The sequence below is a fragment of the Uloborus diversus genome, chromosome 3, assembly GCF_026930045.1.
Source record: "Uloborus diversus isolate 005 chromosome 3, Udiv.v.3.1, whole genome shotgun sequence".
NCBI classification, from domain to species: Eukaryota; Metazoa; Arthropoda; class Arachnida; order Araneae; family Uloboridae; genus Uloborus; species Uloborus diversus.
Window position 1 is genome coordinate 127,659,222 of NC_072733.1, and position 23,475 is coordinate 127,682,696.

A 23,475-nucleotide genomic window follows, 5' to 3' on the forward strand; every position below is an offset into this window, starting at 1 on the left:
TAAAGACAGCATTATTCAAAATAAATGAACTGTCTGCTTTGAGTTATTTCCTTACTCGTCATCTTTTGCTCAGAAAGTCATTTTGATTTATATATATATATATATATATATATATATATATATATATATATATATATATATATATATATCTATATCTATATATATATATATATAAAACGATTAAATTACGAATAAATTTTGGAATTTTTTTCAAAAGTACGTATTAACGCTAATTTGATGAAAAATCTCTAGCTTAATTATGCAATATCTACATAGCTGAATATTTCCTGAGCACTGAACTTTATTGTCTTGTGCGTTAAACATTTTATCAGATGCCATTTTTATTTATAATAGCATCTTTATCCTGTTAATTTGCTTTTATCTACGAATCAGCGATTTGAATTAATTCCTATGCGTCATCACGTTCACTCAATTGAGTTTTTTACCATTCCTTACAGTTCGATGATATTTCACTTGTAAATTGCAACTGGATTACACTTCAAAGAGTCCTATGTTTCCGCTTTTGAAAACAGCCTCTTTTAAAAATTTGTATCATGTTTAAAAAACTTATTGAATATCCTTTTTCTTCTTAGGTTTTTAAATTAGAATGTTTCATTTATTTAAAATCACTTAGCCTTTTCGCTCGTCACTTATTTGTATTTTTCTCCTGGACTAAATATTATCTAAAAGAAAAGTCTTTAATTATTAATACAGGGGTGCCCCCTAAGAGCAAGGGCGCACCCCCTTAAATATCGCAAAGACCCCCCAAAAGTGAAAAATACCTGTCAAAACACCCCCCTAAAAATTTCAATGGCGCAGTCTGCGCCATGAGCCCCCCCCCAGAAGGGCACCCCTGATTAATATTGTAAAAAAGAAAATAAACGTCAATCACTCAAGAAAGCACAATTGAATAAACTTTAGTATGGCACTAAAAATCTTAGTCAAACTCTTATCTTGTTGCGACTTCTGGCCAAACGCAATAACATCTGTTTTTCTTCCATTGACGCCCGCTTTTCCTCTTCACACTTATTATTTTACACTTATCTATTGCTATGCTTGATAAATATTTTATTTTTCTAAGATGTGTAAAAGTAAACATTATTAAAGTACAAAAAATAATGCTAATATTTCTATTTCAAGAATAATTTAAAAAAAAAAAGGCGTGGTTAAAGCAAAATTTCCTGCGCTTGAAAATTTGCCAACCTAGGCAACTGCCTACTTTTCCTATTGTGAAATTCGGTCTTGTTCACGACGCTAGGTTTGCAGGATTTAAAATAACGAGTGCATATTCTAGATTGGCTTACTTGTAAACATTAGGGTATAGAATGAAGTAAACGCTAAATATAGTAGCTTAATTGTTATCAAGTAATTCTTCTCAGACGTAAAATCATTGTTTGTGATAGTATCCAAAGAAGAGATTGTTCGCGCCCTCACTCTTTTAGCATGAAAAAAAAATAAAATAAACAAATAAATAAATAAATAAAATAATTAATTAATTAAAAAAAAGATCTACTTTAGATCGCAGCAATTTTAGGTTTTAACAACTCAAAAAGTATGGCTATTAATAACTGTAAGGGTAAAAACATGTTCCTTTTCTTGGGCAGGTAAACAGCAGTATTCGCAAATGTTCCGTTTTTCTTTTCTTTTCTTTTTTTTTTTTTTTCAATTTTGTCATCGATTTTACTTTAGCTTTATTCTACAAACTTGTTTATTTGGTTTCCGCTGAGTATAAAAGAACATTAAACTCCAACATTAAACGAATGTTATTGCGGAATCAAAACCGTGTTTCTTCAAACATCTCAAAAACTCATTTTTGTAGATACTGCAGTTTACCTGACTACATCAGTTCAAATGTTAATTTATAATCGTTACAAGTGAAAGTAACGTAAGTTTTACGCATACAAAATACGATTATTATAAAGGCTCTTTAAATGGGGTGTACATACAGCATTTCGCTGTTAAGTGTGGAATATACTTTCATGCTCAAAATTTAAGAGTTTCTTTTTCCCTCAGCTGCTCATTCCGTGACATTTTCTTTCAATCAAAAACTAGGAACAATTAGTGTTGTGAAAAAATTATATCACTTTAAATACCCAATTGAATTAGGAATGCATATGCTTAAAACCATGAAGCGAAATGTAAGAGCTAAACATTTGCTGATGCTGAGTAACAAATACTATTTTCATACTCTTTTTACTTAAACTAAAATACGTGATACAGAAAATTTATGTAGAAAAATCACACGTCTTCAAAGCTACATAATTTAAAACTTTATTATAAATTACTTATTTCTATTTTAAATGGAGCTGAAATGTTTTTATCGATTCATACACATAGGGGAACGCGGGGCAAAGTGAAATGGTGAAATACTTACTCTGATTTTAGCGGCACTTACTTGGCAATGTTTTAACTAAATAGTAGCAAATGTAATCTATTCCAGTCAGAAAAAAATACCATTGATGATTGAAACATATGATCATACAGGCATTTTTCAAAAATAGATACTCGTATTTTAATATTTTGTTGCACATCAAAAATTATTTTTGTTATTACAAAATGATAAAGCTCTTGTTATATTAACATTTTAAATATTAATTGAGACCTTCTAATACTCTGTGAAACATTTATTTAGTTAATATTAAGCTAGTTTGTAGTTTAAATATTTTCTACAATCAGTCAAGTACATGAGGGGCAAAGTGGATGAGGCAAAGTGAAATAGTTTATTTTGTTTGCTCGCTCAATCATTTACTAAATCACATACGTATTCATTTACTAATTCATTCATTTACATTCCTCCATTTAGTATTTCACTTATTTTTTCATTCATTCACGTACTTTCTTATTCATTCACTCTTTCACTTGTTCATTTAGTTTTCTTCATATATTAATTAACTAATTTAGTTTTCAGTTTATTATTTTAGTATATTTTCATTTGTGCATTAAACCTTTCATTTACTAATTCATTCACTGTTAAAACCAGGAGTTCCACAGGGGTAAAGAATTTCACCCAAGGGTGAAAAAACAGTGCCTCTGGGTGAAACAGAGGCTAGGAAGTGTCGTTAAGGTGCTTTTGGTTCCTTAGTGGGTGAACGACGTCAACAAAAGTGCCGAAAGACCATTCAATAGGAGAGCGACTCCTTGCGCATGCGCTCTGACTTATCGTCCAACGAAACTTCAGTTTGAATGGCGAACGAAGGAAGGTGCAACGAAATTTACTTTCACATTGAATGAAGTACAAAACTGAAAATTTCGTGGATTAATCTTCGAAATCTCGCGTAAGTAAAGGCATTTGATCATATTGTAGTTCTTAGAACTTTCGAACATATTTAAAGTGTTTAAAGTATGTTGACAACTCTTATTGTTCCGTTTACCTTATTAAACATTTAATGTCTTGTTATTTATATCCTGCAAAACTGTTACCTAAAACTATCTATCAGTACTATCTTGAACAACAACAACATTAAAAATAAAAACGTTTAAATCAGCTGATAATTGAATTGCTAATTCCGGAATAAAAATGCATCGACGTAAATAGCCTATATACCAATGTCTATTTCTTCTGAATGAAATAACTATGCAGTGGAAACGAACAGAGCAGCAAAGGCAGAGAAAAAAAAAAAAACTGCGTGAAAAGAAATCTCTCACTCAGCGTTTGACTCATGTTTCACATCGTGTTTTGGTTAACGTATCTTTCTCAGGCGTTATTGCATGAAGCTAATGTAGTTATCTGCTCGTTTTTATTTTTAATCTGACGGAAAACTTGACATTGGAAAGAAGGGCTTTTAAATTAGTATTTATCTTGTACGCATAAGGATACTCAAATATCGAATCTTATAATAAGTATTGATAAGTTACGCTCGATTAAAATTTTAAACGTTTATGAAACGCTTTTATTTTCCTATGATTCTAATCTAATGTTACCTAATATTTCTGGTTGTTCCGGCAAATGATTGATAAATACCTTCCCTGTTCATTTTCGGTACGGATTATAGTAAAAATTGTCAACATATTAATTACTGAGCAATTCAAGTGTGAGTATAAGAAAGTTAGTGCACGAACAGACAAATTTAAGTCATGAACACTTATTAACTATGTTCGAAAGTTGAAATGTGATCAAATGTCTTCTTATATATAAATCACAATAAATAAAACAATTGTATTCAAAAACATACAACACGGGGGGAGGAGGATTTCTATAGGAAGCAATAAAGGTGCCATTTTTCTCACCTAGGGTACCATCTTTTCACCTACGGTGCACGTTGGGTGAAGGGAGCCAGTTTTTCACCCTTGCTAAGGGTGCAATTTCGGCTCTTTTTCGGGTGTCGCTGGTGAACAAGCGTTTCACCCTTGACAGGTGCCAAACGCAACCTGTAGTTTTAACAGTGTTTGATCAAAAATATTTTCTGTAATTGAATAGAAAATATTTCATTAGAAAAATATTTTATTTTTCACTTTGCTCCATAGAAAAAAAAAGTGGAAAATTTCCACTCTTTTTTGAAGGCACAAATTTACTGCGAAAAAAAATGTTTCAATGCAAGTTTTATTATAAAATAAAATGTTCATCCTTTATGTACTGCAATTTTGAAAACAAATTTCCAATTTGTTTACTTTGAAAAAGCTCAGTCATCTTAACCATTTCACTTTGCTCCACATTCCCCTATTTGTTTTAAAATTCCCCTCTTTTTTTATAATATTAAATTGTTTGTAGGTTCCATATACATCACCAAAATTTCTTCTAAATTCTGGAGTTCTAGCTGTTGGAGGAACCTGTATTTTGTTCGGGTAAGTGAATGTGCATTCTTTGTTAAAAATGAAATTAAAATTTCAAATTTTCAAATTTTCTTGCTAAAACAAATTTTTTTTCGCATTTTTAGCTATAATTTTGCAATGCATTTGCATTTATAGTTTCAGAACTCTGATTGTATTTCTATCACTTTTTTCCTCTAAAGCAATAGGATTTTATATCCTCACCGTACAACGAAATTTTGCTAACTGTTCGTTGGACCAAAAATTATGATTTCTTAATTTAACGTCTCCAAATGATGGGGGGGGGGGGGGATGACTACCATTGTTTAATTTGATCCCTGCTTAACTTAGTTTCCCATAAGTATTAAAAACCATATTAATATAACATTAATAAAAGTAAGGGACATAACTGATATTCTTACTGTTTTCAAAAATTGTGACCCCTGCCCCCTTTGTTCTCTTGATATGATATCAAGATTTAAAAATGCTTAGAATGTATTCTTTCTTTGCTCTTTCTAAAAAACAGAAGAATCTTGACTTTTGTGAGGGATGCTTTCCAAGATCCCTCACATTAGTCAAAATTTCGTGGTATGGAAAAAAATATGTATTATACGAGTTTTTGGTAAACATACACTATTGTATGAGACACTTGTAAACACTATTTAATCTTAGACCATTCCTTCAGTATACGTATAATACAGTTTCATAAGGAATTGAATTTTTACTGTATAAAGAAAAGAAAAAAAAAAAAAAAAAAACGCTGTGTTACAAAAATACTGCTACAATGCACAAAATCTTTCTTTAACTGCAAGAATTTTTCTCTATCCCTCCCATTTAATTAGTTTGAGCCAGCGAGCTTAGGTGCCATAAGATTTAATTAAGTTAACAGTTTTAATGAAACGAATAAGTGAAAAATACGGAGTGGTTGTTCTTACACACTAACAAAACGAGGTTTAGACTACTACAGAGTGGGAACTTCCACCTTCAGTGATCCTAAAGGGATGAAAGTGCATCCACGAAGACAAAAATTTAGTAGCCAATAATGAAGTCAATACTCAAGCCGCATTTCTGAAAAACTCGTGATGCGGGCGTGGGAACCACATTAGCCTGAGATACATATATGAAAAACTCGCGATATATCCATTTCGCATAAGTTAAATCGCGTTGCAGAGCAAGTTTTCTGTACGATGATCAGTCGTCAGAATCGTCAATAAAATCTTGATGATATCAAATCGATTTTTAAAAATTAGAATGTAAGGGAAAAGGGGCACATGTGAGCACGGGGCACAAGTGAACATGGTATGCTTTACTAGAATAACGTCAAGCAAAATATCTTAAAAAAGTCTCAAGCAATGGCATTATCAGTCCTACTTTTAGAGCAAGAAGCCAGTTTATGACAAGGAGCCAGTGGTGACAGTTTTTTGTTTTAGCTAGCAGATGCTGATATAATTTTATCACTGTCTTCTTTATGTAAAAACATATTTCAAGCTAATCAATAAGTTAAAATTAATTATTTCAAAACATTATATGAACATTCAGGTAAATTTATGACAATGTTTATTATTTTCATTTTATGAAGAATTCTTTTTATTTGCACGTAAGTTCTAAAGTTGATGATGGGGCACTTGTGAACACAGCTTCAAGAGGCACATGTGAACAGTTTTCATATCCTTTCCGTAGTATTAATATTAATGTAATCATAAGCATTAAAAAATGTGTAAATATTTAGTTTGTCATAAATATATCATAATATAATCAGTTTGTAAATTTATTGTTAATTGTTATTATTATTATTATGAAATATTTATTGATTCGTTTTTATTATCATTTCATTTTTTAAAATTTACTTGTAACTTAATAGTTGGTCAAGAGTTCAGTGTTACATAATACTTACATTAAGTAAAAAAAAACCCAAAATATTTTTATTTAATTAAAAATTGAAGTTTAAAATAAATTTTTAATTCCTTATCATATTCTGAAGGTTCCCAAACGTTACACAATAAAATATTTTTTGTATTATGTAGTCTTATATGTTTTTTCTTCACTATCCACTGATTACAACATGCTACGAAACTTAATTTTACATTGAGCAGAATTATACATAGTTCGGGGAAAATATTTTCGCAATGACGCTTTCTGAGCAGTAGACCAACACAATCTATGTTACAAACACTTCAATGTAATTGGTATGTGCGTATATGTTTTATATTAAAGAGTTTTTCTTTGAAATATAATGCCTGTCTTGCTTTTCCAATCGTGTTCATGTGTGCCCCAGGCTGTGACATGTGCCTCCTTGAAGGGGAAGGGACACATGTCAACAATTCAGAATTTTTTTTTTTAAAATCCATAAGGGAAAGAAATTATTTTCTTAAAACTCTGAAAAAATATCATGGCAAAAAGAAAAAAAATTCAATCATGGGGACATCTTTACTCTGAAAAATTAATAATATTTTTTGAAAAATAAAGAAATGAAAAAAAAAAAAAAAAATCACGTCTGCTTCCATTTTCCCTTCTTTCCTTCCTTTTTTCTTAAAACTGAATGATTAAAAATGTTCATTAATATTCTGACAGGACACTTGACATGATATCAAATCGCACGTCGTTCGTTGCTTTGGCATTCATAATACGATGCGTTGAAGGCATCGGAGCAGCAGCAATGCGCACATCCTGTTATACAATCATAGCATCCCAATTTTGTGAAGGAATTGGAACTACATTTGTAAGTATGAAAAAGTTGATGAACATATTAATTAAACCATTTTTGAATCTTTTTTTTTACTAAGAAGATTTTGAAACATCGTGGTATTTCTCTTTCTTTTTTCCCAAAGGCTATTCTGGAAACTTTCCTTGGTATTGGTCTAATTACTGGTCCAACGTTAGGAGGCGCGTTATATGATGTAAGTAAAAGGAAACTAATTTACTTAATAGTTTGACTAGAAGCTATATTTGAACTCTATGTATCGAAGTAATTTTATATATATATGCATTTATCCTTCTAGCTTGGAGGATATGGCTTGCCGTTTTATGTCGTTGGTGCAGTGGTTGTAGTTGATGCTGTTGTTATATTTTTTGTTTTACCTGATGTTGGTGAGTATGAATTGTGGAAAATGGTATTTAATGTATAATTGTATTTTTTAATGTAATTAAGATTTAAATAACCTTTTGCATTTTGAATTAACATGCTTCGCTGTACAACAGTTTCTAAACAATCAGCTTACAAAAGTATTCTAACTACTTTTGCTTGATGTGCCGAATAATTAAGAAGTTGGAGGAATCACATTGTGCCCCGACTTCCCCTATTTGTCTTTTTTTAGTTTGTTTACTTAATTAATTTATTTGTTTTTATTTGAGGAATCTAAATTTATTTACGTAGCATTGACATTGTTGTTGTGTGCCAACGGGGTTGGAAAATTCGGGTGTGGTGTTTCACTTTTCCAACTGTACCATAATTTGGTGTGAAGTCCGACTTCTCCACAGTACACACATGCCACGTTTATAGGCTAAGCAACCATTCACAACACATTCACAGAAATTAAGGACAAGAGAGAGAAGTTACATCCATGCCCGAGCCGGGATTCGAACCCGGGACCTCCACATCACAGTCGACTCCTCTGACCACTAGACAGGGCGGTTGGAAGCATTGACATTTAAAAATATTTTTGAACTTGAAAGCAATAAAATATGTATCCGCAAAATGTTGTTTTAATTTGTGAATGATCTGTTCCAGTATTGCAAATTATTTTAACGAAGTTCATTCCGTTTAGTTTCTGATAAAATAATTATGTAAGAGTAGTTCGAGAGACATTAGTAAGTAAGATGTCCGTGACTTTCGCAATAAATACGTTATCGTCAGAAGAGTATAATTTTGCTTTTCCTTTTAATTTTAGAAAGGACATCTATTCCAAAGAAAGGGAGTTTGATCAAGTTCTGGATTCATCCCACAGTTCTCATCTATTCTCTGAGCGTATTTACATCGTTCAATTACATAGGTTTCAACCAAGCTACACTGGAGCCTCACATTCGAGAAGTTAGTTCAAATATTTTTCAACTCTTAACAAAAATAATAGTTATTAGATATCAGATATATTTTTCAGTGATTCTCATATTTTTATTTTTTGAACAGTTTGACTCAAAGCAAAAATGTTTACGAAAAATGAATTTTGAAAACTTTTAGACAAACTTTAAAATTACACAACTACACCTTAATACTTACAAGCCGTTAAATTTATTAGTACGATAATAATACTATCTGGATGTTTTTTTTAAGGAATACGTGTTTTTTAAGACAAGATTCATGTTCAATTATTTATTATACACAGAACAGCGTTATCAACGTCCAGTTTATGGGAACTATATCATGATATACACATACGTTTAAATTTCATACTTTAATAGTTCAAACCTAATTCTGAGGCTATTGTATGCAAGGATTTTTTTTTAAAACTAAAACAGTCAACGTGATTTATGGGAACAAAATTCAAATTTAAAAAATAAAATTTTTTTTTGTTAGTTTAGGACATGTGAATGTTTATCTCTCTTACCGTTAAGGGTACTTCGGATTGTATGACCGTAATAAAAGCACTTAACGGAGCTGAACAAATCAAAGATTGTAAATACATTCATTTACGGATTGCAGGGTACAGACTAAAAAAATCAAAAACGCTACCTTACACGTTTTTGAATGGAAGATATTTGAAAAACAGTTATAAATCATAGCTTAAAATATATAAGAATTATCTTTTCATAAAAATGATATTTTTTTTATATATAAGCGAAGTAGTATTGCATCCACGGAACTTAATTAAAAGCCTTGAATATTATTAGTATACATTTTGAAGTGTGCTTAGTGATTTTACAAATTATATATGCCTGTCCAGTTCTGTCGAAAAATTAAGTTTAAATACCATTCTAGAAATGAATTTGCTCTGTAATTAGCACCTTTAAAGGAACGACGAACCAAGTTCAAGGCGGGAGTAGGGATTTTTGATAACACCGGTTTACATAGCAACCTGCTGTCCACCAATACTATTTAGGACTACTCCGCTTTCCACCTGGTAACGAGCAGGCCGAAAATTATAGCAGCATAAATTAGGGTAAAAACGATCCACTTTTCCCCTAAATACTAGGAATTTTCTTTTCGCGGTTTGAAAGTATCTCCAATTAGCCGGTTTTGAGCCAATGTAAACGGGCTCACTGACAAAAATATTATAAGTTCACAAATAAAGTTTACAGAAAACACTCTGCGCTTCAGCCAGTGTTGTAAACATACACATAATCGAATCATTGTCACTTATGAAGCTTGGTGTAAATAATTATTATCCTCAAAAAATCTGCTTAACTGTTTCCAAAAACACGGAACCAGAAAATGTATAAGAAATTATGACTCAAAAAGCGTACAGCCTCCAACAGTATTTGCAATATTTTGCTACACTCAAGCAAGTATTTCGTAAATTTATTATAGCAAATGCATAGAAAGGCAAACTGCAAAATTCTTCATTTTATTCTAATATACAGTTTTTTAATGCAATTATGTCACCTAGTTGGACTTATTTTGGTCCATGGAACTCAGATAGTTCAAGATTTTTTTTTTTTTTTTAAAGAATCAAACCCATAAAAATAAGTGTTTTAAATATGTGCACTATTGTTGCATGTAAGCTTTCACTATCACTATATCAACAATCATTCAATATTCAGTATACATAAAATCCCAACAATAAGTAGTTTATCTACATCACAAATTATATAAATATAGATGAACTTTTTTGTGATTTTATTTTTTAAATTGATGTCTCCATACATTCACTTACACCTGAAGTATTTTATTTCAGTTTGATCTCTCTGGTTTCTTGTTGGGAATGATGTTTGCTTTAGCTGGTACTATATATGCTATCAGCGCTCCAGTATGGGGAAGACTTTGCGATAGAAAGGTAACATCTTTCATTTATAGAGTATAATTAAAAATATAATATGAGATTTTTTTTTTTTTTTTTGCAAAAGCAAAATTTAACTCAGGATAAATTCATCACATTCAATGTCGAACAGTATCGAAATTATAATATTGACATCATACATTATACTATTAACTACAAAATCTGAAGAAAGACTACTGCATTTGATTAACTTTTCCTGTTGATACTTCGGAAACTAATGAAGGAATGTTTACGTAGTTTAATGGTAGTTTTCTTGAATTTTAATGCTAAATATATGATACTAAATAGTAGAGGAATGTGGGGCAAAGTGAAATAGCGGAGCAAAATGAAATGGTGAAATATTTACTCTGCTTTTAGCCCCACCTATCTACACTCACTGCCAAAAGTAAAACACGGAGAGTTAAAATGCAAAAAAATTGACAAGTACTGCTTCGATTGACACGAAATGCGACAGGAAAGTGGCAAATATGTTTATGCAATTAGCAAAACAAAAAATTACATACTGAGATGAAAACAACGGTACATTTTCATAAATTAAAAGATGACGTCCTAAAAGAGTCATTTACAGATAAGTGTTTAAATTTAAACAAACAACGAAAACTGACTTTATAATAAAGTATGTGAGCACCTCTCATCTGCATACAAAGTTTACAGCATACAACCATGCATTTTATTAGGTGATCAACCACCACAGAGTCGAGTAATCCCCGTTCCTCCTGTAGAGCAGTTTCCAACTCTGTGAGAATGGCTACGGGTGGGAAATGTGTACATACAGCACGGCCGAGGGCATCCAAAAGAGTTTCAATGGGATAAAGGTCGGGCGAGTACGTCGGCCAGTCCATACGCGCAATACCCTCTCTCTCCATGTAGTCGTCAGCGATGGCACTTCTATGGGGACGTTCATTATCGTCAATGCAAACGAAAGCAGGACCCATTGCTGCAGCGTACAATCTCACAGTGGGGTCTAGGACATCATTCCGATACCATATGGTCCTCACAGAACCCCGTCTGTAAATATGCAGGTCGTTTCAATAACCCAACGAAGTCCCTGCCCAGACCATGAAACTTCCACCTCGGAATGCGTCACATTCGGTGATGTTCTGGAGCCGATAACATGTCTCTCGTTTTCTTTAGACCCTTACACGCCTGTCATCAAGTTACAGAACAAATCGTGACTCATCTGTGAAGATAACATTGCCCCAATCAGACACACTCCGACTGACATGTTGAGAGCACCACTTTACTCGTGCCAATCTGGATTGGACGGAGAGAGGAACACAAACTCGTGGTACGCGGGCATACAGCCTAATCATGTGTAGCCTTCGGCGCACAGTAGTGGCAGATATCGTCTTACCAATGGCCACTGCAACCATAGATGTCACACGTGTGGAGGTCGCCCTTGGCTACAACAGCTGTATATCGATCTTTCGCGGGGCACGTAACCCTTGGGTGACCGGTCACAGGTCTTCGGACAACTGTTTGGCACGTTAGAAATTGTTTCTATAATCGTTAAGTGACGGAGGGATGAACGCCAAAGAAAAGAGCACATCACAAATGAAAATAAAGACTTTCATTCGTGAATCAAAGATTCCAAGTCACGTGATAGATTTTAAAGCAAAGCATTGGAAGAAATCAGGTTTCTTTCGTTTGATTCACGCAAAACGTGTCAATCATTCGTAGTTGTTGGATCACGTAACTTGGGGTCTTTGCCTCAGCTTTTGCTGAGCCAATGATTAGACTTGCTCCCTCCATTTATTAATTCCTGCTACAAGGCTTATACTCTATGGTGTTAAAGTGAAATCAGACAAATAATTAAGGTGGTTAATGAGTATTGTTTGTATATTTTAAATGTGAAAGCATTTCAATGATGTCTCTAACCGCATCTCTTTTCACTTTTAAAAAAGTTGTTTGTTATGACTTTTTAAAAAGTAACTGGTATAAGCGCCACATCTTGTGCTATCTTTTCAGTGGAATACTGACTTCTTGAGTCTAATTGGATGCTTTATTAATATAACTTCTCTTCTTCTGATTGGCCCAGCACCTTTTTTTAATATGGAACCGTGAGTACTTTTAAAACTTTACATTATTTAAGCAGTGATTTCATGTCTGTTAATATGTTTATTCATAATTGTCTCTAATATTTGAGTCAAAATCATTTAATTATGTTATATTGTTCAAAAATCTGATTGGGTGAAAACATATAATTTAGAAATGAAAAAAGAAAAAAAAAATGATAATGAAATAAAATTTCTTTTTTATACCATCTTTTTTGAATCCCTTCTCGGGCACCAACTACTACACTTTTTGAGGTAATGTAAAACAAATGTAGATGAGACCGGATCTAATGGGCATAGATTGTAGGGTTTTCTTTTCTTTTCCTTTCCTTTCTTCCTTTCTTCTCAAAATTTTTTTCGTTAAATATTTGGAGAAAATCTGATGAGTGAGGCGGAAAGCTTACTATTTTATTACATAGTCATGTAAGACAGATGAAGTAAATCCTTAAAGTCCTTTCCTGAAATATTGCAATTATACCAACTTAACCCTGGATGCAAGGGGCTCAGGTCAGTTGACATACCCTTCCAGGTGAATTGGAAAACCCTGGTATAGATAGGGATACTTATGCCGAATCCAACAATTTGAGAAAAAATATTTTGTTTTGTTCAAATTAAGGGTATTTTCCTTTTCAAAAGAACAATATCCTTAAAAACAATAGCTCTCGTGAAAAGTAATGCTCTTTAAATAACACAATACTTGAACGAAGACGAATTATTTTTTAATTTGTAAAGAAACTAAACATAGAACGCATTACTCAACCAAGAAATTCTTCAAGAAAAAAAATCGGTTTATCTAAGCAAACTGACAATAGATCTAACTATGTCAACTAACCCCTCAGACCTCAATGATATCTGGGACAAGATTAATAAATAATCTGAGTGATATTGAAGAACTTTGAATCGATTTATGAACCATCTGATATCATGATTAGTGAAAGATAGATTTAACCTCTTTTGCGTAAAATTTCAATATTTACTCACAAGTGAGAAAAACGCAAAGAAGGGTTCTTTCTTCGTGAACTTCCAAATAAACCGAAGTCACGATGGTTGGTGCACTTTTGCATGCACTCCCCACTAGCAAGGTAAAATTGATAAAACGCTCTAGCTCCGTGGTAGCTGGAAACAAACTGCATGCCAACTAATCCTAGTCTCCCTTATTAGTGTACAAAAACAGCTAGTCCAGTAACTGCAAAATAATTCGTAGTGATTATCCAGTTTGCATACTATGAATTTTGATATTATTGATATAATATTATTGACATTCATCATAATTTGCGTGTTTAAAGTGCAAATAATGATGAAATGTTTCAATTCTTAGAATTTTTAACTTAGATCACGACTGTTAAAAATCTTTCTTTATTGAATTTTTACTGATGCCTTTTCACTGAAAAAAATATTGAAATGATAAATTGTTTCAGTATGATACATTACTTTTCGATGATTACTTCGTTTTCCAAAACTTAACGCTTCCGGTTATTACATATTCTGAAAAAAAAAAAAAGATTTCATTTTTGATGAGCTGTTGTCTTTATTTTTCACTTACTTGTGTATTCTTTCAGGAAACTGAGCGTAGTTATTACTTCTCTAGTGCTTTTGGGTTTTGGTCTTGGAGCTAAGCTCGTTTGTGCTTTCAGTGGTACATTACAGGACACAATGTAAGTAGGTTTGGTTCACAATAAAACATTTGCTACATTAAGTATTTTTTTTTAAAAAGCATTAAAAATGTTCAGTATCATTTGTTTTAAATTAATATATTTTTTTTTTGAAAGTGTCCATTCCTTTTTAACAATTCCATCATATAAACTACCTAGTTTTCATTATGTTTTTAATTCAACACCAAGTTTTAAATTCAAATTAGGGTATTCGACCGAAAATGTAAAACCATTTCACAATCAACAAACGACCATAAACCATTTCACAATTTCATCTTCAGAAATTCTTAACACCGTGGAAACTGTAGGTACTATTTGGTATATGGCATTAAAAATAATTTTATTGATGTGTGTAATTATTTTTAAAAAAGCTTTCTGAATTTCTATGGTTCTGCTTCCTTTCTTATTTTTTTACAGCAGCCCATTTAATAATTAACACGTTAACTAGTGGAAAAACACAAAATTTCCCAGTCATTTCGTTTTCGAAACTGTTTAGTAGAGAGTTACTCTTTTGAAAATATTTTTTTAAAACTACGAACAGTTCACTTAATGGAATATGTTTACTCTTTGGTTGCATTGACAGGAATGCTGTTATTTTTAGGCTAAAAATAAAGTAATTTCAACATTTCATTATTTATTTATTTGTTTGTTTGAAGTCTTGTTCGTGATGAATATTGTGAAAATACCTATACTTTAACGTAGTTTCCCTTCACTTTTTTTCTCAATTAGATAAAATTTTTTTAGTTTCGATTTAGTTTTATGCTTTCGCATATTTTATGAACAGATTACACTGAATTCACAATATTAAAATCCATTATAAACTACTTACTCTTTTTGATTTGGTATGGAAAAAAGTAACCTGAACTTTTTGTGTTACGTAATGTTGAAAATCGTGTTATTTAAGATCTGTTTCCTTTTAGTGATCGAGGTTTGCCTCCTGATTTGAGCACATACGGCCTTATATCTTCTATGATAGCTTCTTCACAGTCACTTGGGTAAGTTTTCCTCAATGATGCAATAACTGAAGATTTTGAAGCACTTTTTTTTTTTTTTTTGACTCTCTTCCTTAAAAGTTTCACTACACACTGTGGTATGCTTAATGCGCAAGCGCATAAAATTAATTATTCAATAGAAAAAAACGTATTCTTCTTTAGAAAATGCAAAAATACTCTCTATCACAAAAACATAAATAAATAAATAAATAAAATTGACACACGTAGAAGTAGCAGTCAGAATGAAACTAAATTTCACATTACGGAAGGACAACAGTAAGATAAGAAGTGATTACAAAATGAAAGCAAAATAATCGTTTATTACTAGAGAAAAGGAATCTCAAATGAAAAGAGGTTTTAGTAGCCTATTGAACCACCTCTAGTTTGAATGTAAGAAGAGATACAGGTAAGTATTGAAGAATAAGTCTCGTACGATATCCTATGTCATCTCGTACCACAGCTACTCTAAACGCGCCACTACATCTGCCACCATTTCGTTTGTTTAATATTCCCGACTGTTAGAATTTATAACATGGTTTAAAACTGCAGTCTCTGGATATCATAACTGAGCTGTGATTTATTATATCTGTTTATTGCAAGAATAAGCAATGTTTTATTCATGTGCATCAGACCCTATTCTCGTGGCAAAGTTTTAGTGAAAAGGTAAGATTTTTAATTTACGTTAGAGTGAAAACTCAATTCACAAACTCGATCTCTTCATCAGTATCATTATTTTCACTTACGTTAGCGATAGGTGTATCGTTACAAGATTGCTAAAACAATTTAAAAAAAAATATCGTGCAATTTAATACCCCAAGTTAATACCCAAAACTTTAAGTACATTAAAAATATATCTTTTTTTTGTTTGTTTGTTTTTGCTTGTCTCATATTGTTATTATTATTATTATTTATTTTTTTTAATGGTTTTTAATCCCTTTTTGACATAAAAACTTACTTGAGACTTAATTCTTTTCGGAAAAAAGCAGGAATTTTCCCCTTCATTTCCAATACGAATAAACTTTGTTAGGAACTTATACTTGTTGTAAATACATAGACATGTGCTGCTATCATTCCAACAAAAAGTTTTATTTTTCATGAAAATTTGGCCTAACGTCATTTGGAAACAAACTCTTCTATTGATTAAGAAAACATATGCATGGCAAAGCATTGATTAGGAAAACATATGCATGGCAAAGCATTGATTAGGAAAACATATGCATAACAACGCGTATGCATTTTACGTGGAAAAATGCATGAATTATAAGTTGGAAAGAGTGATATATTATGAGTACTTCTATGAACATAGCGTGTTAAAGTACAACATTCATCATTTTAATATTTTTTCTGATTCTTTTCAGAGCATTTGTTGGCCCTTCTCTTGGAGGTTACCTAATGGATAGCTTTGGTTTCCGAAATGCGTCAATGGCTCTTTTAATATTGGAGACGTTTTTGGTAAGTTCAAAAAATAATTGAATCATATTCATGGAGTAATGTCAACGTTTCCTTTTCGACACAGTATTAAATATTCACTTGGTAAAGTTACTCATAATTTGTTATTTCCTGGGCATGGCAAATATTATGAATTTAATTATTTTCTATAAATGTAACAGAAGCATGTAGATCTCTGATACTACTTTAAGGTTCATTTTGAGCAAAGTTTGCTTAAACATGAAAAAGAACCGGATAATATTCAAAAATAGTAAAAGTCAAGTTTTGGATTTTCTTTACCCAAAATGTAGACATTTCTTTCTATTTGAATTATTTATAATGATAAACAAGTCATCTCTTATAATTTGATATGTTTTCTAACTTGGCCATGTTGAAAAATGCGACATAGTGGCCAAAAAAAAAAAAAAAAAGTAACCTTTCAAGTTGGATGGTAGAAGGATGTGCGGAAGACGTATTGTCCCTCTATGTTCTGTATTATATAAGTAGTTACATTTAGGGTTACCATAATTTTTCGCCATAATTTTCCGCTTATTTAATATATTCTTCTAAATATGTTTAAGATGATTAATCGATAGCAATGTAGATGATGGATGCGTAATACATATGTATTTAAAATGTTTGTTAACGTATGCTGCATTAAAATCCATATTTCGCTCGTACATTTTTTAAAACTTTAACTGCTTTCATGGGGCGACACAAATTAACATCCACCTCGTGTGTTACCTATGCTAGTAACGCCGTTGAGGTAGGGAGGGATGTTATTTAGACAAATTTTACTGAGCTGCCTGGAAACGAAAGTGTGGCAAGCTAAGTCCTATCCAGGCCTATGAAGCAAGCAAAGAAGAAGACTGGACAGTCTAATAGAATCAGATGCTGATACCTCTGTCAAACACTGGTATTTTTATCCGATAATAATTTTAAATAAAAAGAAGTGAGTAAAATTCTTCTAAAAGCTAGATGATACGTTATGTTTTTCAGTGAATGCCTTTTACGAGTATTATCAACTTCTGAACTTAATTTATAAATATAAAACTATTTTATGTGCCAATAGTTAAGCATTAAAAAATCTACATAAATAAAAGTGTTTGTGAATAAGAAGATGAAACTATGAGAATAATCAAAAAAATCTTCTAAACGTATTTCAAACAGAAAGTTTTTTTTCGTGAAATGTTTTATATTGAAAATAAATCACTTTTTATATAAAGTACTAGCTGCGTGACCGGCGTTGCACGGGCTACTTAAAAAATGAAAGAGATGTCCAATTGATGTTTTTGTATTACTCTGACATCACTTTCTAAAGCGCTAAGGAGTAAATAAATACGCGTAATGCAAGGTTTGCAAAACACCAGTAGATCATATTTTTGGCAGAAATCTCTTTAACGTTAATCATAGTTATCAATGATACAAGTTATGAGTATTTTCAATTAGCACAAAAGAGGAAAATATATGCATTATCAACTATAATCTGTGCTCACGTTAAAATGAATTACATCCGATAAACTATATCTGGAATATTTATGTACAATTACAATCAACTTTTTAAATGAAATGACACACACGTTTTGGTTGATTACGTGAAACTAAAGCACCAAGACGAAATAAATACCAATAAACATTAATTTGATGCCAAGTCATCAGATTCTATTTAGCTTTAGTTAAAATCCTTAAAAACAATCTTTTTTGTTCAACTCTGTTTCACTTAAAGAAATCCAAACAATCTTAATTTAACATGTTCTTTTAACGATACAAACTGTATTTCAAAAATAGAAACAGGAAGGAAAAATAGAGTTATTACAATTCGAAAATTCACCCATGTGACGGGAAAACGTCCAACAAAATAAACATAATTAGTCGCACATCCTAGATGTACCAAAATATGAGGCCGGTGTATGATAAACTTACACTACAATCAATAAACATGGCTAAAGAAACAACTTTTATATGCTGAAAAGAGTTAAGAACGTTGAATGTAAAAAATAAAAAAAAGGACAGACGATAAAATAAAGGCTATGTCCGAGTAGAGCAACCAATTTTAAACTAATTTAAAATAAAATTTTAGATGGAAACGTTGTTTTAAGATTTGGACAGCAGCCAAAAAAATCTCTTTTAAAACAATTATTAGAATTTTACTTCATCACCCATATGCAAAATGGCAACAGGAAAGAAATAAAAATTCCTGAATAACGTTATGTTAATTAACATTTTAATTAATATATCCGCTAATTAAAGTCGCACAGTAACGAGATTGGTCCTATTGTTTTCTATGGAAAATTTCAAATTGATCGGTTTCTCGTTCGACTCTCAATTCGCAGTGATTCGCGAGAAGATGGATCTTCAGACAGACAGACAGACGGAGGCGAACAGATTTTAATATTATAGTGGATCTTGCTCTTCACAGGGCTCTATAGTTTGTAACTGCCGTGGGAAGGTAAATGACAGTATCTGCAATTTTTTCATTTTCATTTTTCTGCATTTTTGTCATCTGTTGCACTTTAGCTTTATTGTGCAATCTTGCTTATTTGGTTTCCGCGGAAGATAAAGCACGGAAAAACATCAAGTTTCTGCAATTCCTTTTTGTTAGAGTGGAATCCAAAACGCGTTCCTTCAAATGTAGTGTGTAATCCAAAACGCGTTCCTTCAAATGTAGTGTGTAATCCAAAACGCGTTCCTTCAAATGTCTCAAAAACTCATTTCTGCAGATATTGCTTTTTACCTTCCTACGGCAGATAAGTCCTATATTTCACTTACATGTAACAAATGGTAAGTTTCAGAATCTAAGTTTCTGAATCAGAGGACTATTATTCATTTTCTTTTTACTATTGCAGGTGTTTCTCTTGATAATATCTCTACTATCTGGCAAAAAACGACGAAAAACTACTAGTATTTCCGAAGTCATTGAAAAGAACCCAATTTGCAATGGATATAACATAATTGAATCAGGAGATAAGAAGGCCGTTTCCAACGGATATCCCAAAAGTATTATTTCAGAAGAAAATAAAGCTCTCTCCAACGGCCATTATCTTATAATTGAAAATAAAGAGAGAGTTGGTAATGGAGATGCCAACGGTTTACGCAAAAGTTTAATAAGAGAACTTGTTGACAGTCTCAGCTCTGCTCTAACGGATTCAGAGAGTAGTCAACGAACTCATCATTGATGTGAACTACGAACAGTTTTTATAAGTTTTTAATGGTTTTGTCGTGATATGTAATAGAATTCTGCGGAATCCTATGCTTTTGTAAAAACTATTGCTGTGCTAAGCACAAATGTCGTATCTACACTTTTTGTCAAAATTGAGTTATTATCACGAAGTGGTTCTTTATAACATGTTTTTCCTATTTTCAATGTTTTATTGTCCTTTGCGAAAGAGAAATATTTTTTTTTTTTTAAATTCTAAAAAAGAGGAATCTGAATCAAATATATAGCAACGTAAAACTTTAAATAGCACTTTTTCAGTTTGAGTTCTGCTGCAGATACGACGTTTGCGCTTAGCACGGCAGTGTACGTCATGAATTTTAAAGCATTGATGACACAGGTCTGAAAAGAAAAAAATTCACTATATCATGGGATATTTGTTTTTTTTTTTTTTTTTGGAACATGTTTTTACAGTGCTGACTCCAACAATCGTCTTTATTTCCCTTCCACACGCATTTTTTTTTTGCAAAACATTGAGGTTTAGATTGAAAACGCAACGATGAAAAAAAAAATCAGTGCACTTTAAAATTATTTATGCATATTTTTTCTTTCAGTATTTCAAAAAGAAAAAACAAACATTTTTCGATTATTATATACCACTACATGTTTACTTTTTCTCTATGTGAACCCTTTTATTTTTCTCTTTGATGCTCCCGTCAAACACACTCTCGTCTTTTCATCATTTGTTTACCGCCTAAGTAATCAGCTAGCATGATGACATCCCATGCATCATTGATATCGTCTCTCTATATTACAGACATCCTGGTGAAATTATTTTGATTTTCACTTTAGGCTCTTAACCTTTGGGAAAACATTGAATATAGGCATGTCAGATACGAACTTTAAAGCTCAACAAGAATTGTTTTGTAGAGACAATCTTATGTATTCCTCAAAAATCTGTGCGCCACATCTTTGAAGAGAAGATCCCTTTTTCTCCCTCTTTTTTCCTAAAGTGTATCAGAAAAAAGCGAATTGGATAACTACTTGTGTGCTCTGTGCCAGCAAAAACCCTTTCTATCAGTTTGACTGCTAACAGTTTGGGAGCGAGGAATGCAAATATCCGATGCTTTCTCAATCTTTAAGCTTTAATTAACTTATTTGAACTAAAAGCATGAGTTTTGCAAAAAAAAAAAAAAAAAAAACCTTGGCCGTAATGGATTTTTTTTTTTTTTTTGGTTTCAGCTTGTAAATAACTGTTAGAAACATTAAACACATCCTATTTAATTTTTGGCATCAGACATGTGTCATTTCTAAGTGAAAAACAACCAACATCTAAATATTTCAAGTACATAGTTAGAAAACCACTCCAAATGTTTAGAAACCACGTACATTTAATTTGAAAAAAATGTCTTCTATGGAAAAAATGTTGGGTAAAAGAGGCAGAGGTTGTAAGATTTTTTTTTTTTTTTTTGCTCCTATTTAATTCAAGAAACATGGCAACGTACACATGATGTTTCAAAGTTAAGAAAAATTGCGAACTCAATTTTAAAGAACTATCTGAAAAAAAAAAAAAAAAAAAAACCTCTAGCACCGTTTATGAAATCAAAAGTTAACAACGTTTAATATATTCCTGAATACAAGCAGCATACTTCTCAGTTAACATATTCCCATTCTGTATCAAATAATGTTTGATTTCAATGCAATAAAGTTGTTAAAATTATTAGTACTTATTTCTTCTTTTCGAACATTGTCAGCCAATATTAGTATTACATGGTTTGGCAAAAAGACACATTTATAAAATAATTATTTTTATAAATATCTTTTACAAACATATTTTGGGATTTATAAAAAATTAAATCTGGTCAGCTTTACAAGCAGTTGTGTGTGATACAAGACGTTGATTGAAATAATGTTTATTTGGTGACATGATTTTTCATTTAAAAATGGCATTATCGATGATTAGCCTACTTTTACGGGCTTATTCTTGCTTCATCGGAAGAACGTCGATGGGTATGCCTGCCGCTCCTGACGAACGTCCTTGGTTGACATTCTAAACTTGATTTTGGTTCGTAAAACGAACAATGATGCTCTTATCTATATCGATGACTCGTTGGGAGTGATGGAAATTAGATATTTCAGTAAGCCAGTCTTCCAGTCATATAGATTCTAAAAACCTGTTATTGCCTTTGACCACTAAACGAAATAGATAGTCAGCCCCGCTGAATCAGGTAACGGATAAACAAATGCATTACTTATAAGAAAAAAAAACCGAACCGAAGCCGACTATTTTCCCATAGACGTAAAGTTAAATATCCGCGTTTAATGGAATAACTTCCCTCTCCTATAAAACTGATGGACTTTCGTAAATATCTTGGTAAGGAAAATTTTGAATCTTTTAAAAAGGAAAAGTTAAAAGCAACATGAAAATACATTACATTATATTGAGCTTATTTCAAAATATTTTTACTACTAAAAATCATTACTTCCATTAAGTAGCTATTCATTTTAGTGCTATGTCTTTAGACAAGTGTTTGGTTTAGTAAGTTGGTTTAGTAAGTTTGATTTAGTAAAGAACATTTCCTCGCATAATTAAATGTCTCGCTTTAAATGAATATTATCTGTTGGAACTGACAGCATTTGTTAAAGCGGGACCAACAGTACTTATGACAACTATTTACTTTTAAATCAGCACAAGGCACATATTTTTAAAAAGAGAAAATTGAGATGTTTTAAGAAAATCAGAAACAGGTCATAAGCCCCTAACCCTTTAGCGTTTGCTACAAATTTCTTTAGATGTCCTCGATTTGTGAGTTATTCACATTGAAAGTTGATCAAATAAAGAATTTTAGTGTGAATTTATGTTTTATGACCATGTGTATAAGATCAATAAGCCCCATAACCGACAAACTACAAGATTTTGAAGAGCTTTTTAGATGTGAATGATAACTCAAATTTCTCTCTCTCTCTCTCTCTAAAAATTATAATACTTGTTAGGAAACTTGAATGAGCACTCCCCTTTCAGATTTGGTATTACTATTGTTCTAAAGCATTATTAATTTTTTTGCATTTACTACCTCAGTAGAAAACTGTATTTCAGTTGTTTTTAATGCGTTTCATACTATTTTCATATACTGTCTGTGAGAAAGTGAATGATACTTTAATTGCGTTTCTTAACGTACTCATGATTTGAATGCTGTAAAAATAGATTCTAATAAAATTTATGTTTTAAAAATTAAGTAATTTTGTGAAGCCTTTCATTCCTTACTTCATTGGTTTTACCAAATATTTTCTTTAGTTTCGTGTGCTTGAAGTAAATCTTTGTTCTTTTCTTTTGAAAGTAAATTCTTCAGAATATGCAACTACGTTGAAGTGATACTAGGTGAAAAACTTAGGGAATTTTCAATCGGGAGAGGGGGGGGGGCAGGTGAGAAATTAAGTTAAACTTCATCATCATTGCATGGAAGATCATATATACCAGGGGTTCACAACCTGCGGCGAAGTATTTCATATGGGGTCGAA

General features: G+C 31.7%; 1 protein-coding gene across 1 annotated transcript in view; it reads left to right on the forward strand.

Moving 5' to 3' along the window:
• Positions 1–23,184, forward strand: part of LOC129218106 (MFS-type transporter SLC18B1-like) — a 55,283-nt gene extending 32,099 nt beyond the window's left edge. Inside the window, exons 4-14 of the mRNA XM_054852303.1 lie at positions 4,709–4,782; positions 7,318–7,465; positions 7,575–7,643; positions 7,746–7,833; positions 8,634–8,773; positions 10,575–10,673; positions 12,645–12,736; positions 14,290–14,385; positions 15,303–15,377; positions 16,733–16,826; positions 19,649–23,184. Of these exons, the coding sequence (XP_054708278.1) occupies positions 4,709–4,782; positions 7,318–7,465; positions 7,575–7,643; positions 7,746–7,833; positions 8,634–8,773; positions 10,575–10,673; positions 12,645–12,736; positions 14,290–14,385; positions 15,303–15,377; positions 16,733–16,826; positions 19,649–19,978 (1,305 nt within the window). The 3' untranslated portion in view covers positions 19,979–23,184. The remainder of the gene's footprint in view (positions 1–4,708; positions 4,783–7,317; positions 7,466–7,574; positions 7,644–7,745; positions 7,834–8,633; positions 8,774–10,574; positions 10,674–12,644; positions 12,737–14,289; positions 14,386–15,302; positions 15,378–16,732; positions 16,827–19,648) is intronic.
• Positions 23,185–23,475: the final 291 nt, after the last annotated feature.